Source organism: Hippocampus guttulatus, chromosome 17 (genome assembly GCF_054856545.1).
Source record: "Hippocampus guttulatus isolate MCC_2025c chromosome 17, RoL_Hgut_1.0, whole genome shotgun sequence".
Classification (NCBI taxonomy): Eukaryota; Metazoa; Chordata; class Actinopteri; order Syngnathiformes; family Syngnathidae; genus Hippocampus; species Hippocampus guttulatus.
The window spans coordinates 6524397-6539149 of NC_141277.1; the positions used below are offsets into that span (position 1 = coordinate 6524397).

The window sequence follows — 14753 nt, forward strand, 5'->3', positions numbered from 1 at the left end:
ATGCTCGTAAATGTACAACTTTTGTTTTGTGTTTTTTGCATATTGCGACTTCAGGCTCCAAAATAGGGCGCCAAACAATTTTTTTTTCTTTTTTACTAGGAGCATGCAGAGGGCAGGGTGGGGGCCCTGGACATCACCTGTGGGAAGGGGCATGTGGCTAACTGCACTGTGGCCACACCCCACCGGCCCCAAGGGAAGACCAACATTTTCAATGATAGTCCCTCCTCGGGGCATCCAGGTTCCCCGATAGAAATTAGCAATGATCGTCCGCCAGGGCTGAAAAGTTTGTCTTGTATAACGGGCATCTGCTTCTCACGCAGGGGGCATTAAAAACCTGACCTCTGCACCCCCAAAGACAGTGAAGACAGTCATCAAGTACACTAAAAAATGGCACAACAGTGACATGACAAAAAAAAAAAAAGACTCTCCAAAATTGATGAAAAGATGCCAAAAGCATCATTGAAGGAGAGGCAAAAAATTCAAGTACAGGCATCAATGCCTGACAATTTATCTGTTTAATTTTACTCCCCTCCCCACTTTTTTTGTTTAATAATTGAGTTGTACAAATAATTATGGTAATTAAAGGATGAAAAAAGTTTTTATATTATCTTGCCTTCATGCTTTTTTACATCACAAAAAACAGAAATTGGAACAGGGGTGTGTAGATTTTATTTAGCCAATGTAAACCATATCAATTCCGTTTCATCATGTTCCAACTACCCAGGGATGACTTGACAAATCTCACAACAAACCTTGCCTTGAGTTGTGAGCCTGGGGGCTGAGGGAGCAGATGGGCTCGGGAGAGCAAGAGGGGGTCACTAAACTCTGTCCCATATGTCGTCTCCTTACACTTCCCACCGTCTCTCGCGTCCAGTCTGCAGTGCACCAAACAAAGAAGTCGGGCACACAGACATCCAGTATAATGGATCGCTGTAAGTGCAGCTCAACAACAAACACGTCTCCCGATTCACTGCTCTAGGACACACAATACTGCCAACTACTCGCGTAAACGTACACGTCTTCTCTTTTTAATGCAAAAAACGACATTCAAGTCTTATATGTGAGTAGATCACAGCAACTTGCGAGTAAATTGGCTGAAAAAAAAAAAAACACGAACGAGCGCTTCTTCTAACTTGTCATTATGATTTAGAATACAAATTGTATCATTCTGGATCACAATCCAAAATTTGGATCCAAATTGAGTGATGTGATTTCCAATCCGGTTGATCATTTTGAGCAAAATGCTCAAATCCTCTTTTGGTTTTCAACGCTTACTCGCCAAGGTATGCGCCTCCAAACTAGATGGAAGCCACCAAAAATTGGTGGGAGTGCATTTCACTATTTTACATTTTAGTGAGGCTCAAACAATTTATTTGAATCACTGCAGGAATTGCAAGAAAATACATTTGCAGAGGCAGTTTTACGCTTCATTTTAAGCCTCACATTGTCCAAACTTCTTTCTTTTTTTTATGCGCTGGAACTAACAACTTAGCCATCATAGTCATATTAGCATACAGCTGATGTTGCGCCCTGAGGAATGAAAAGATGTGACTGAAGGGTACTTTGGGCTGCATAGCTCCATTCCTTCATTGTCCTCCTTTTGGAGCCCAACTCCATATGCCCTCCTCGCGGCAGGTGTCACGAGACAAACTCTGACCCCTGCGGGCAACTTTTTGTGAGCGAGGTTGTATTGTTGGCTGCGAGACTATTGAAGTCTAGACTACTAAAAGAATACAAGGGAGCTTTCGTCAAGTATTGTACACATTCTTCCTACTCTGACACAAGAGCATGCCCTCACTAAACACATCATGTCTTAATATGAAACAAAAGGTCTAAAATCATTGTCCAAACAATCAGCGAAAAGACAAACGCGAGGACCGTTAATAAAAGCAGCACATAAGATTGTCATTAAATAACATTCTATTTATTGTTTTTTTGTTTTAAATAGCCTCCTTTTTTTGTTCTACAGACATAAGTTAAAGGAAGATGTGGCAGAAGCAACATGTATAATTTTTTTTTTGTTAATTTAAAATACTGACATTAAAAACACTACAGGAAGGAAAAGCTGAGGCGAAGTATGACATGAGTGAATGCACTTTCCCCGCCCTACAAGTGAACAATGCCCTCCACTTAGTATTTCAGCTAAAACTAAAAAAAATTTTTTTAAATAAAAACAGGATAACAGGATGCAAGAGGGAAAGATGTTATGTTAAAAGAACTGCTATTTGTGTGATATCGGGGAAACAAATGCATAGGATTTTGAATTTTAAAAAATATATAGAATCAGCTCATACAGCTGGCCAATGATGAAAAAATATTTTCATCTATTTTGGAGAAAATCCCAATGAATGCTATGAACACAAATGATTTACTTTGGTTTAAAAATCTTTGTGTAGGATTTTTTTTCCCTTTCAATGACCAGCAGAGGTGCAACAGCATCATTTTACTATCCTCACACAACCTTTCGGAAACCAGAAACGCAAAAGTTGGACAATTAATTGTCACTGGTATAAAAATAATAAGAACAGCAGAGTGTCGAGATGACAGGTCACACGCGACATGTTGCACATGTGGCCACACTCGCATTTACTATTAAAAGAGTTATTGTCTGGTTTGGAAAAAGTCAACTGTTTTGCTGGGTAAAAATCTTTTTTTTTAAAGGAAAACAGTGTACATTTCAAGGCATTCAGGAGGACATGGAAGATATATTTTCTTACAGCCCCACGCCCTCCATTCATTCAGATGAGTAAGAGTTTAAAAAAAAAGCCAGACTGGGACATTCACACATGGGACATGACATGTCCGATTTTTGTAACATGTTACGCTTGCATCTGAAGCAGAGCAGCAGCAGCACCTACGTGAGAACCACCTGCAGAAGCCTGAAGTCAAATAAAAACCCAGTGGTGAGACTTTCATCTATTCATCCATTCATTTAACCAGGCATGACCAATGGATGACAGAGTGTAGATTGGCATTTAGAAAAAAAATAATAAACAGAAAAAAACCCTACACTGTAATCCACGTATCATTCATTCTTTCCATTTTCAATTTGCAACCAAAAAATGAATACTGGTAACCAAACTACAGTATATCCACACAGTTACTCGCGTATCACTGTACAATGGTTAAAAGAATTATAATTTAAAAATAAGGTGGTGTTGAAGTGATTTTCAAAAAAGTCTACAAGCTCACATTGCGGTGTCCTGTGTGGACATGATTTGAAAATAATGCAATCAGAGAGACAAGCGCCAATGAAAAAATTACGGCCCAACTTATTTAATGAATCAGCCCGTTTCCGCTCTTTTAAAAATCAACATTGGCCACAGTTTTGATGAATACATGTCAATAGAGTCTCAATTTCTCATAAAATAGTAAATGCTGTTCAATGTTGTGCTAAGTTATCCGCAGTCTAAGCAATATCGTCTGTAGTTATGCTATGCCTAGCATTAGCTGACATCTTATAAGCCAGTCAGTAACTGCTTGAATAACACAGGGGTACAAAACATTTGACCATTTAAAGTGTCTAATGCGTGTTAAGGTGCATTTAAAGAAGAGCGATAGGAAGGCAGACGGGAGGGAGTTCATTCAGTACTTGTCCAAAAAGCAAAAGTGGTTAACATGGTGGATACTGTACTGATGCGGACTGTTAGCGTTAGCTAACACGATCAAGTATTTTTACAAATGCTTCTTACCAAATTTCTGGGTCATGAAAACCCCCCAAAATGATAAAAATAAAATTCTCTAAGTGTTATTTTTTTTGTTTTTTGGGCATGTTGTTGGATTTGGTGTTTAGTTAAAAAAAAAGAAGAAAAAAAATCAGTCACATTTTCCTTTTCGATCGCAAACTGAAAATGGAAAGAATGAATAACAATGAGATCTTTTTTATCTTTAGTAATGGAGCTAGCCAGGTGCCATGACGTGGCCTCGCTCTCCAAGCAGCAAAGTTATGGTTTTTCACTGTACGGCACACCCACTCACAGTCATCAGTTTGAGGGAGGGTATTGCTTTAATTAAAAGGTGATTCACCTTTACTCCTGCAACTCAAGTGCTGTGCTGTGTAACCACATCTACCAAAACAAACCAAAAAGAAATTGTCAACAGAATGGCTTTCTTATACGATTGTTCAAAAACTGGTAAAAACAAACTCCGCGAAGGCAAACGTGACCACAAGGAAGAGTACGGGTGTTTTCAGTGTGAAGGTTTTTTTTTTGTTACGGTATGTGTTTGTGTCCGCTGCTCTCCTCGTCCAGCGTGAGGTCTACCACCTCCGGCGGGGATACCCAACTGGACTGAGGTGAGACGCATGTCCACCGTTGTGGCGTGGGTTGTGTCGTCGTCGTCGTGTTGGCGGAGGCCGATCGCTCCGCCGAGTGGTCGTCCTTCCACGACGATAAGCTCTTGATCACACCGCCGCAAGGGTGGGCGCATCTTTAACACACACAAAAAAAAAACTTTAGGGTGACCTGTGCACATTTGGATTTTCCTTTGGATTTGTTTTGGTGATTTCGCCACTCTTTCCCTCCTGGCTCGTCGCCAACACGCTTATTCAGAGTCGTTTGAGAGTCAGTAAGATTAGTCCGTGGGGAAAAAAATATTCACTGTGAAGTTTAGAGGCACATATTTTGCTTGGATTTTTTTTGTCGGTCATAGAATTGAGTGAAGGGATTAATGGTTTCAGCCCCACATTATTTACATCATACATTAACCCTTTAAGGAACAGCGGTTACTACAGTGGACAGCTTATCATGTTATCAAGTTACAGGGTGCATGAAAGTGTTAATTGAATCAATTTTTTAACGATGCAAACACTTTGACCGCCTTGCCATGATTGCCTGAGAGACAACTGTTTCCCACTACGAGGGGGAAAGAAAAACAAAACCAAAAAAACCCCCACAGGTCAACTTGCACATGCTTACCGAGCGTTCTCCTGCACGCCCACAATCTCCACCTCGCTGTCCGAGGACGCGATGCTGATCTGGACCTTGTGTTGACGGCCATCCTTGTGCGACGTCTCCACCGCAGCGTGGCCTGAGGCAAAATAAAACAAAACACAAAAACAAGCACAAATCACCACATTGTGTCGAGCAAAGGGGCAGGGCCTCAGGTCTCGGAGCTGCTGAAGACACAATTATGAGTCAAGGACACGTGAGTGTGCATGTGGGTAGTAAAAGGCAGCTGGTAAAAGGAAGAGTCACGCCAGACAAAAATCCTAATTGTGGACTTCGTTTACGGCCCCCCCCCCCCCCCACCCTAACGACACCTTATTAAATTCTGCAGGGAGAAAGTACCAGAGAGGCAGCAGAGTGAGACGTCTTGCCAAGACGGACCCTCAAAAGTCCAGTTTTGACTGAAGAGGGAGGAGCAGGAGGAGGGGGGAAAAAAATGTCCGCCGGGGGTTTGGAACTGACCTGCCACGGAGCTCAGAGCTCTTATACACCCGGAGCGAGGTGCCATATCCTGGCCTCTGAGTGTTTCTAGCTCGCGCTTTATCACGCTGGGCCGGACTTTCTTCACTTTCATACTCTCCTGGTTAGAATCAGTGTCTGAAATATCATAGTGACCCACTACTGGAGGCCCGTCTGCGGAGGACAGAGAGAACACTTCATTATTCAAAACATGGCTTGGAACAGAGGGATTCGGCTGCAATTAGTTGAAGACCCCACCGCCAAGAAAGACCAAATGACTTCAGCCTCCGCCAATCGTTTATTTTTCTCAGTTTTTTTCCATTAGGTGGCTCTGTACTCAACAGTACCAACAATAAAATGGGTCGTAAAAGGGGGAGTATCAGAGCTGTACAAGAGCAAGGTCAGCTATTTAAAAAACAAAAAAGGAAAATTCCCAACCTTTATTCGTGTTGCTATTCTGTTTAAATGGCATTTTCTTTTTTTTTTTGTAATGTGCAAATTTTTTTGGGCTTCTGTGGAAGCATCAGAGCTATAATGGCAGTGGAACAAAGACACGCGGTCTGTTATGCTTCTCTCCAGATACTCCCTGATAGTGGTCATTTAATTGATGAATGACGGGTGATCGCGGAAACCACTGGAACAATAGCTCGCTTTGCGGGGGTCCGAGCTCAAAGGAAAATAGATAAAATCTCTTTTTGCAATTTGCCAGAAACGCGACGTTGTCATGTTTGCGTGAAATAATACACCCTTAACAGTCGCTTGTTTTTTTGTTTTTGTTTTTTTTTTGGTTTCGTTTTTATTCGCATTTATTTCGCTTGAAATAACAGCCACTCACATAAAAACGACACTGGAATACAGTAGATACAAAACGCATCCAAAGATTTTTTTTTTCTCAGATGAAAACCAAAACGGCAGCTGGGTAATAAAAAGGCCAAACAAAACAAGAACATTTGTTCTACCCTGGAAATTGGACGCAACAAAAACAATACACCCTGCTGACGACTCTCTGTGTGCATGTGTGTGTGTGTGTGTGAAGAACCTCTGATTAGCTATGAGAGAAAGCAAAATTCTGCCAAAAAAAGGCCAGATAAAGAAAAGAGGGGGAAAAAACCCCACATACCGGTATTGTCTCTTGGGCAGACAACAAAATGTCCTTCGTGGTATTTTAAATGCACAAGCGAGAGAAAACACACACTCAATGCACACATTCTGGAAGAAGAAGGAGGGGGGGGGGGGGGGTGCAACGCTGCTGCGTCAGAAGCGATGCTAAACCTGGCACGCTTCATGGTGGCAACTCTGCATTTCACATTTCACACTTAATAGAACTTGCATGCAAGACACCCGACACTGCCAAAAGAAAGGAAAAAAAAACATGCTCGCATCCGAGCTATAAATATGATTCCTTCATGCTGCTTTAAACCGTCACGTTAGGTCACCGGCGATCAAATGAGCCCTCGGATTAGTTTTAGGAGGTGGTAAACATTGTCATGCTCTGTCCTGCTGCCGGGAGGCATCAAGCCATATTCAGGGCCATGCTGAAAACAAACAAGAAACATACTGTATACTATGAGAATGAAGGCGGAGAGCTACAGTACGAGAATAACGTGGAAATCATTTTGAGAGAAGTTGTAATCAAGGAGAAAAAGTCGATATCACGACGAAGAAAAATGTCATCAAGACTTAAGTGCTCATTTTACAAGGTAAAGAAAAGCAGTGAGAAGACAGCAGTGCTTTTGAGAATAAAGTCGTAATGGCGCAGAACTAAAAGTAGCATTCAAAGACAAGTCTGGAGAAAAGGTGGAAATATTGCATGGAAAAAAAGTTATCGTCAGAAACGGTTGGAATTTTGCCAGCCTAAGGTCACGTAAGACTGCCGTAATGTGACTTAAGTTGGACTTCATGGGGGGGAGGGGTGCCCTGTTGTTCTGACCCTTGTGTCATCCAAGGGTTCCGATGAAAGTCGGAACACCGTAATTTTGCGAGACCGTTGCCATATTGCAAGAATGTCATTTTGCTATACTAAAGTCTGAATTTAAAAGTGAAAGTAAAAATGAGGGGGAAAAAATGTATATTGGCAGAAAAAGTTGCACGACTAAAAGACGGCAATTCGGCCCACGGCGGCCGTAGTGTCATCGCTTGTGTCGGGCGGGAATCCTCTTCTTGCGCAATTACAACTTGATCTTGGAAATCTTTCAATGCGAGACTCCCAATATCACAACTTTATTCTCGTAATGCTGCTATTTCGTCCTTGGGATCGATTTTATTTCATGTGGCCCTAATATTCGGTTGGTCTGCACTCTGTTTCAGTCACAAGTAAACGGTCCATTTCAGTCGCATCGTGTCCCTTTTAACAGCAAAGACCAAAATAACAAAAACAGCGCAAAAAAAAAATTTAAAATTAAAATAAATCATAATAATTAAAAAGACCAAATTTGAGGCTTTTAGCACTGTGTCTTAAGATGAGACACTGTTGATATCAGTAGAGTACTCACATGTAGCTCTCTCCCCAGCTAACTGCACACCAAGGGCAGCAGTAGCAGCGACTATAACCCCCAATGCCCCCCACACTAAAAAAAAAAAAAAAAAAAAAAGAAAAAACGTAAACGCCTCAAATCTAATAATACAAAAGTATAGTTGAAAAGGCAAAACGACCTGCATGTACTGTGATTCAGTCTCCATTTAGATTTGCATGCGTCAAATCTGCGGGTGGTGGTTCGGAAAGCTCCGCCACGCCAATAAAGGCCGTCACGAGACGTACGCACGCTGTAAACGTTATGAAAGGTTATATATGAACACTACGAGGAGGCCGGCGGGACTGCTGAATGACAAGGCACCGTGCTATTCTGCTGCTGCTCCTCCCTGCCTGTGTGGATGAGAATATGGCGGTTGTTTTTTTTTTTTTGTGAGAATGCCACAATCGGTCACAATTTTGTAACAGTGCATGAGGTTTTACAGTGGTGCCTTGAAATACAAGTGACTTCTGAGCCCCCCCCCTAAAAAAAAGAGGCATTAAGCGTTGTAATGTAATTCTGTCAAATAATCATAACAAAAAAAAACTGACGTGGATTACAAACCACAGAGCTTTCTTTGCCGTTAAGTCTGACTGACTTGGCTCAATGCTAACAAAATACGCAAAACACCTTCGACAGGCGAATAAATAGCATCGGTGTTGTAAATCCTGTAAGCAACGGATATTTGAACTCAAACACTGGAGCAAAGCTGTAACAGTACTCACAGGCAGATCTATTCTGTATCTTCTGCGAAAAATGAGTACCGGTAAGTTTACTGCAGCTTACTGAGGATTTGAGACCAGCTTTGTGTATTTGTACGACCTAATTAAGATCACAATCACGATCAATTAATCATGACGCCATTTTGTTTTCTTCACATTCCAGGACATTTTCATTGTACCTATTTATTAAGTACAATATTTTTGAGAGCCATCTTTCTTCATTAAAAAGTGGCTTATTTAAAAAAATCATTTAATTGGGGGAAGACGACTTGAGATTTGAGTAAAGGTACGAGCGTGACCGCAAAAAGTGAACTCACGTTTTTAACGGCACCACTGTAGTTAGTCCGAAGTCTCACAGTATGTAGCGGCTGCATTTTTTCGAAGAATGACACCATCGGCTAGTTTGAGAAAAAGGGGAAAATACACACAGGAAGCCGTTGCGCCTTTTTGGGGAGCTGCTTTTATGGGGGGAAAAAAATTGTAATAATGATACATCAAAAGTAGATTGAATGTTTTGGGGGGGGGGGAACAAGAGTAGCCCTGACTCGGCAACGTACGACGGGAAGCACGGGTCCGTGCAGGTTTGCAAATATTCCCAAGTCTCACAGTGATTCAATGCCAACAGGAAATGCCGTGGTCATCCGGGCGTGTCGTCCTGCCGTGATACTAACTTCCATGCGGGTGAAATCACAGTTCGAAGTTGCGTCTAAACATTCAAGAGACCAGGATCCGCGATGCCAAGGTTTCCATTCTGAGAGACCGCTTCAGGTAGGATGTTGTTGTTGTTGTTGACGGGAGCGTCGGCGGCGGTGTTGTTGCAGCTCGCGCGCGCCAACATGTAGGTGGCCATCGTTTCCGCGGACTCGGACGACGGCAAGAAAGAACTAGCGGGCGAAGGTCGGGCTCCCTGGGGCGGTGGCGGCTGCTGCCCGCCCTCGGGGGCGTCGCTCGAGCGCTTGGACGAGTCGTCCGAGTCGAGGTGCGCGAGCTTTTCCATCCAGACGCGGAAGCGCTCTTCGGTCTGGCGCTGCATGACGGCGAAGCGCGTCATGGCCTCCTCCAGCACGCTGCTGATGCCGTTCCTGTCCCACGCGCCGCTGTCCAGCAGCCCGTGAATGTGGGCGCCCACTCTGGATCTCTCCGACGCACGTCTGAAGCCAGCTTGAAAGACATTGAGGCCAAGGCTTAAGAACAGACAGTGGTAGTGGATTCATGCTTCCTGAGTGGACTTTTTTTTTTAATTCAATAGAGAATGACACTTCGCTTTCTTGTTTTACGTGCAGATCAGAACTTTCATGCTGATGGACTACATCATGCAGTCGGTGTTTGAAGATGTTGAAAAATACTGAAATGGTTGACGTCTTCCCTTCCTGCGGATCATTGATGGTTGGGCTTTGGAGGACCGGTTTTTGCGGCCTATAAGCTAATCTGTGAGACTCGGGACGCAAACAGAGAGCCGTCTACTATTTACGAGCTGGAATTGCAAAGATGACGCAAGGTTAGAAGAGGACGAAACAGCTGTTGGGATGAGGAAAATAAAACAAACAAACAAATGGTGTCACATATCACATGCCAAGTTCCAAGATCACCCAAGAACCAACGTTGACATAATTGGAGCGGAACGTGATCATGAGTGACCCAAAACCAGTTATCTAGACTTCCAGAGCTAGTCTTGTCTCGGATCTATGAAAATAAAAAAACATCCAAGAGTAAAAGCACAACTCCATACCATATTTTTCATACACTGCAGTCCACAGGTAAAAACTGTATTTCCTCCAATAGTGGCCTCTGTCCCGATAGAATAAAGCATCGCACGCCAAGTGGACGACTTCTTTATAAAAAAATATATATATATTGGTGGTGCCACTTTTCATGTCGTGGTTGATCTTTACCACCGCAAAACACCGAGGCAGACGTGGATGAAGCTGAGGGCGGAGTTTCAAGAGAAAGAGCCACAGTACAGGCACACAACATGACTGACCGAGAGGACAAGCAGGGTTCGAGGAGGAACCAATGGCACTGTGATCATGATAGTTAAAAAATAAATACATTTAAAAATGAAAAATAAATAAAAAAACATTAAAACCAAGGATTGCTAAGGAAAACTGGTTTTGTAGAGCGTCATTCCGGTCCGTGTTGTACTGACTGTGTTGGATGTGTATCTTTTAACTCATTCAGTACCAGCCAATCCTGGACCAAGTCTGAAAAGACGTTTAAAAACGTCTTTGGGAGTGAATGAGTTAAGGGGCGTGGCCTCGTGAGTCATGTCAAGAGCTTGAGTTGAGTTCAGTGTACTGTATACGCTATTTCGACAAGTCTACTCACCGGAGGTTGTGTGGCGGTATTTCCAAAACCAGAGGGAGCAAATGAAGAAATGTGCAAAATATGTCTATGGTCAGTGCACCCCAAAAAACGGGCCGACGCGACAAAACTGTTTTATCATTGGAAAAACTACTACCACCCAAGCATGAAAATGCCAGCAGAGTCTCCGCACGCAGTATTAGCAATTTTCGCCATTGCTAACGAGCAGTGCAGCCATCGGACCCAAGCGGCAACGAATCGTGTCGTCTTTTGAACATTTATATTACGCTGCCGTCGGGGTGGAACCTCCTTTGTCACAATTTGGTGAAAATTCATATGTCATATTTTCGGTCAGACCACACATGCGTGTGCTATTTTTTACAACGAGCTGGCCAGCCTCAAGTGTTGAAAACGGCTTGCTCTCTTTGATGATGCAATGTGACTTGTGGAACAAACACTGAACCACGTGTTTAGTCGCTCAACAACTGTAATTAAAGTAAATAAACCGTCTCTCGTTAATTTATGCTTCATTTTCCTCCATTTTAGATTGATGTGTAAATGGGAAGACGACATCAAATTGCAATATTGAGGGGAGAAAAAAAACAAAAACCAAAACCTGCAACTGGGTTATTTTTGAAAATCGTGCAGCACAATTTCTAAGTCAAGGTAATGCTTTACAGTATATGTGAAATATGCATTTCATCGCTTACCCGCCATGCAAATTAAACACCTTTGTCATGAAGAGACACCTCTCAACACTTGAGAAAATAAAGCCAAGGCTGCGACGACAGGACGAATTACGGGAAATTTGGGAGGCGTATAATGTACACAAAAGAATAAGAGGGGGGGGGGGAGGAAAATATATATATGACACGGTATAACAGGCCACCTTTGGCTAAGCCTCGTATTCACCAACAGAGTGACCTTTAAATGAATCTATTAACACCTTTCCACCTGCACGCTGGAGCCAAACAAGCATCTGGCGCTCAGACTCGCTTTGCGTTGAGCTAACACAAGCAAGTGGCATCTATTTACAGCAAATGGCCCGCTCGCATACGACGTGGGCGACAACTGTTGCTTCCAACAAATTAAGACCCTTCAGCATGCACGGCGTGCGTTTTGACCGCCGGTGGTCCGACAGTAACACTGTGTCAGGACAAATGGATGGCCGCAACTTTCTAGCGAGGGGAGACTCGATGACATGATGTGAGTGAGGAAAAACAACAGGCGACTGATCAAATGAAAAAGATAAAGCTTGGGTTTGACACGACCAAAACGTTTCGATGAACCCAGTGACATGTTTTCACTCGTTATGGCATATGAGAAATGTTACCATCATGCACCGCTCTCCGGGATAAGTCAAATTTAAAAGTCCTTTACAGGGACTTTAAAGATGAACTGTGGCCATTGAGCACAAAGATTTGCTCAAACCTGAGAAAAGCTCTCCCGGCGGGGAGGCAGATTTACCTGGAATATCGGTCTTGATTGTCTTGCTGCCTCCGGAAGTGTCGTCGTCGTCGTCGTCGTCAGAGGAGCTGGTGCTGGAGTCGCACGTGAGCTCGCTGTCGCTGGTACTGCTGTCCTGCAGCAGGTTGTACTTCTTCCGTGCCGCCGCCTCACGCTTCTGACGCAGCAGGCGCATGCGCTCCTTGTGTTTCTGGCTGCGGTGACCTTTCACCTTGGCTTGCTTGCCATTGATCTGCTTCTCGGGCCCACTCGCTCCCGCGGGCTGACAGCGGTTCTTTTTTGCCGCCATTGCATTGGGCGGCGCCTCGCTCTCCGAACGCGATCGTCGGGATTTCCTCCCACTGGTTTGCCGATCTACTTCCTTGGCGGGGTCCGCTTCCATTTTAGTTTCAGTCTCCTCTCCGGCACCTTCAGCACATGACGAGAGTGTGTCCGAGTCTGCCAAGTGGCCGCTCGATGAGGGGGAGAGCATGCACGGGTTGGAGGAGTCGCTTTCATAGATGTGACGAGAGGCTGGTTTCTCGCTCCCCGTGGAGGCCTGCTGCGACTCGGGCGAGTCTCTGCGGAGCTCCTTCATCAAACAGGGCAAGGAGAGGAGACTCTGCTCACCCTCCGTGTACAAGGGGCTGTCATCCTCCTTTTCCCTTGCTGGGGAGCTGGTACTCGTGGTGGTCTCAGTTTTTAGATGTTCATCTTGGACAGACGTGGTGGCTGATTGTGCTTCGTCAAGGCGCTCAGAGGGACACTCTGCATCAACATATTCCTCTGCCTTCTCCGAATCAGCCATCTTCATGCTCGTTCCAACAAATGTGGAGCAAGGTGCCTTGACAGGCACTCACCTACAGAGGAAAAAGAGGATGTGTCATCAATTTCAACGATAGGCTACAACAACAAATTATAAATCAAGCAACTAGAAGTGGAGGCATGTTATTGTGTCCATTTTCACAAATCACAGTTGAGCAACTTCTATAGGAATGTTCAAGGATGCTGAAGAACATTTAACTGCTGGCGGTTGTTTAAAAATTAAAAGTGTGTTAGCAGAGTAGTCAACATAAAGTACAAGTGCCCAACCAAGGCTAAAGAGTTGTTTGGGGGGAAAATATACGTTGTTGTAGTACTCTAAACAACAACTCATTTCATCAGAAGTCATACACTGACTTCTAACGGTAGAAACGGAATGTAATTTGGGTTTTGAAATTCTCATGAGCCGCCGGCATGTCAATCAGTCTCGGTGTATATTTGAAAATGCCCACTAAATCTTCCCAAGGCCACATTAAGCCGGGCGAGCAACCCAAGACCTCAACGTGTGCCAGAATGAATGACTTAGCTAGTTGCTGCCTGTGGCTCGCTCGGCAACTAGCCAACCAACCAACTGAGGCTAACGATGGCTAGCTGGAGGCTACGCAACGAAAGCTAAGCACGGTTCCGAAGCTGCACAAGAACTTAGCAAATGAAAAAATAAATCACCGAAGAATATTCAGCGTGCGATGCTACTGCACACGTAACAGCTGCAACAACAAATGCAACAGAGGCATTCGAGGCGAATCAACTTAGCTCAGATAAGCTAATTTAGCAATCAACTGCGACAGTTACTTACCACGGTGTTAACGAGCTCCTTTCACCGGCGCTAGACTCCTCAACATCTTCGTGCGTTTATTCCCCGCAAAGCGCCGTTCATCAAACCGTAAAAAACTGACAAACCTTGGGTATGAATGTATTTTGTGGCGCAGCGCGCTCGCCCCTTCGTGAGCGCTCTGGTGGTGTAGCATTTAGCCGTTAGCTAAATGTTTATTTTAAAATGTCTGCGTCGGCCTTACAAAGCAGAAACGTCACTTCCCGGTCGCTAGTGGGGAGCGAGCGTCTTCGTGTGTGTGGAGTTACACACTGCACAAATTGTAATTGTAATTTGTTCTCAAGATTTTAAAGACAAGTGTGATCATCAGGAATTAACATTGTAGATATCAACGTCTTTCTGATTACTTGGTCTGACATTTTTAATTATAGGAATTTTCATTCAAGGTATCTGGAACGTTACATACATGATGTCACATTCCAGACAGAGTCAGAAGCTGCATTGTGTGTCCTTTGTAGATCTGCTCAGCTGCAGTAAACATTTTTATTTTCAAAAACTAATCGTGGGCCATGATGACCCTCTAACTCAAGAAGCCGAAAGCAAAAGGAAACATAACTTGTATAACGATGAGTGAGACGCGTGTTCACGACGTATAAACGCCCGCTACACGTTTATCAGTCTTTGCACATTTCCCCCCAGTAATTATTTCAAAACAAACCTCTGAATTCACACAAGAGGACTTTCTATCTATCTGAACGACATCGCCCCCAAGCCG

The 14753-nt window shown here is 43.7% G+C and overlaps 1 protein-coding gene across 4 annotated transcripts; it reads right to left on the bottom strand.

Moving 5' to 3' along the window:
* Positions 1–653: 653 nt before the first annotated feature.
* On the bottom strand, positions 654–14175 carry ark2n (arkadia (rnf111) N-terminal like PKA signaling regulator 2n). Of its 4 annotated transcripts, XM_086134838.1 has the most exons (6): positions 14003–14175; positions 12406–13244; positions 5409–5579; positions 4917–5028; positions 4286–4428; positions 654–875 (listed from the first exon to the last, which is right to left on the bottom strand). In XM_086134838.1, exons 2-6 carry the CDS (start codon positions 13196–13198, stop codon positions 742–744), a joined length of 1353 nt encoding a protein of 450 aa, XP_085990964.1. In that variant the 5' UTR covers positions 13199–13244; positions 14003–14175; the 3' UTR covers positions 654–741. The 4 variants fall into 4 exon arrangements, with proteins under 4 accessions (XP_085990964.1, XP_085990967.1, XP_085990965.1 ...); XM_086134841.1 differs by lacking the exon at positions 5409–5579; XM_086134839.1 differs by having other exon boundaries at positions 654–4428.
* Between the last annotated feature and the right edge of the window lie 578 nt (positions 14176–14753).

Coding starts and splice junctions, on each gene's coding strand:
- ark2n (XM_086134838.1), bottom strand. CDS start 13,198: ATGAAGATGGCTGATTCGGAGAAGGCAGAGGAATATGTTGATGCAGAG. Junction 5,029..5,408: donor AGCTCTGAGCTCCGTGGCAG/GTCAGTTCCAAA, acceptor ATTTTGCCTCAG/GCCACGCTGCGGTGGAGACG. Junction 4,429..4,916: donor GGCGTGCAGGAGAACGCTCG/GTAAGCATGTGC, acceptor TGTGTGTTAAAG/ATGCGCCCACCCTTGCGGCG.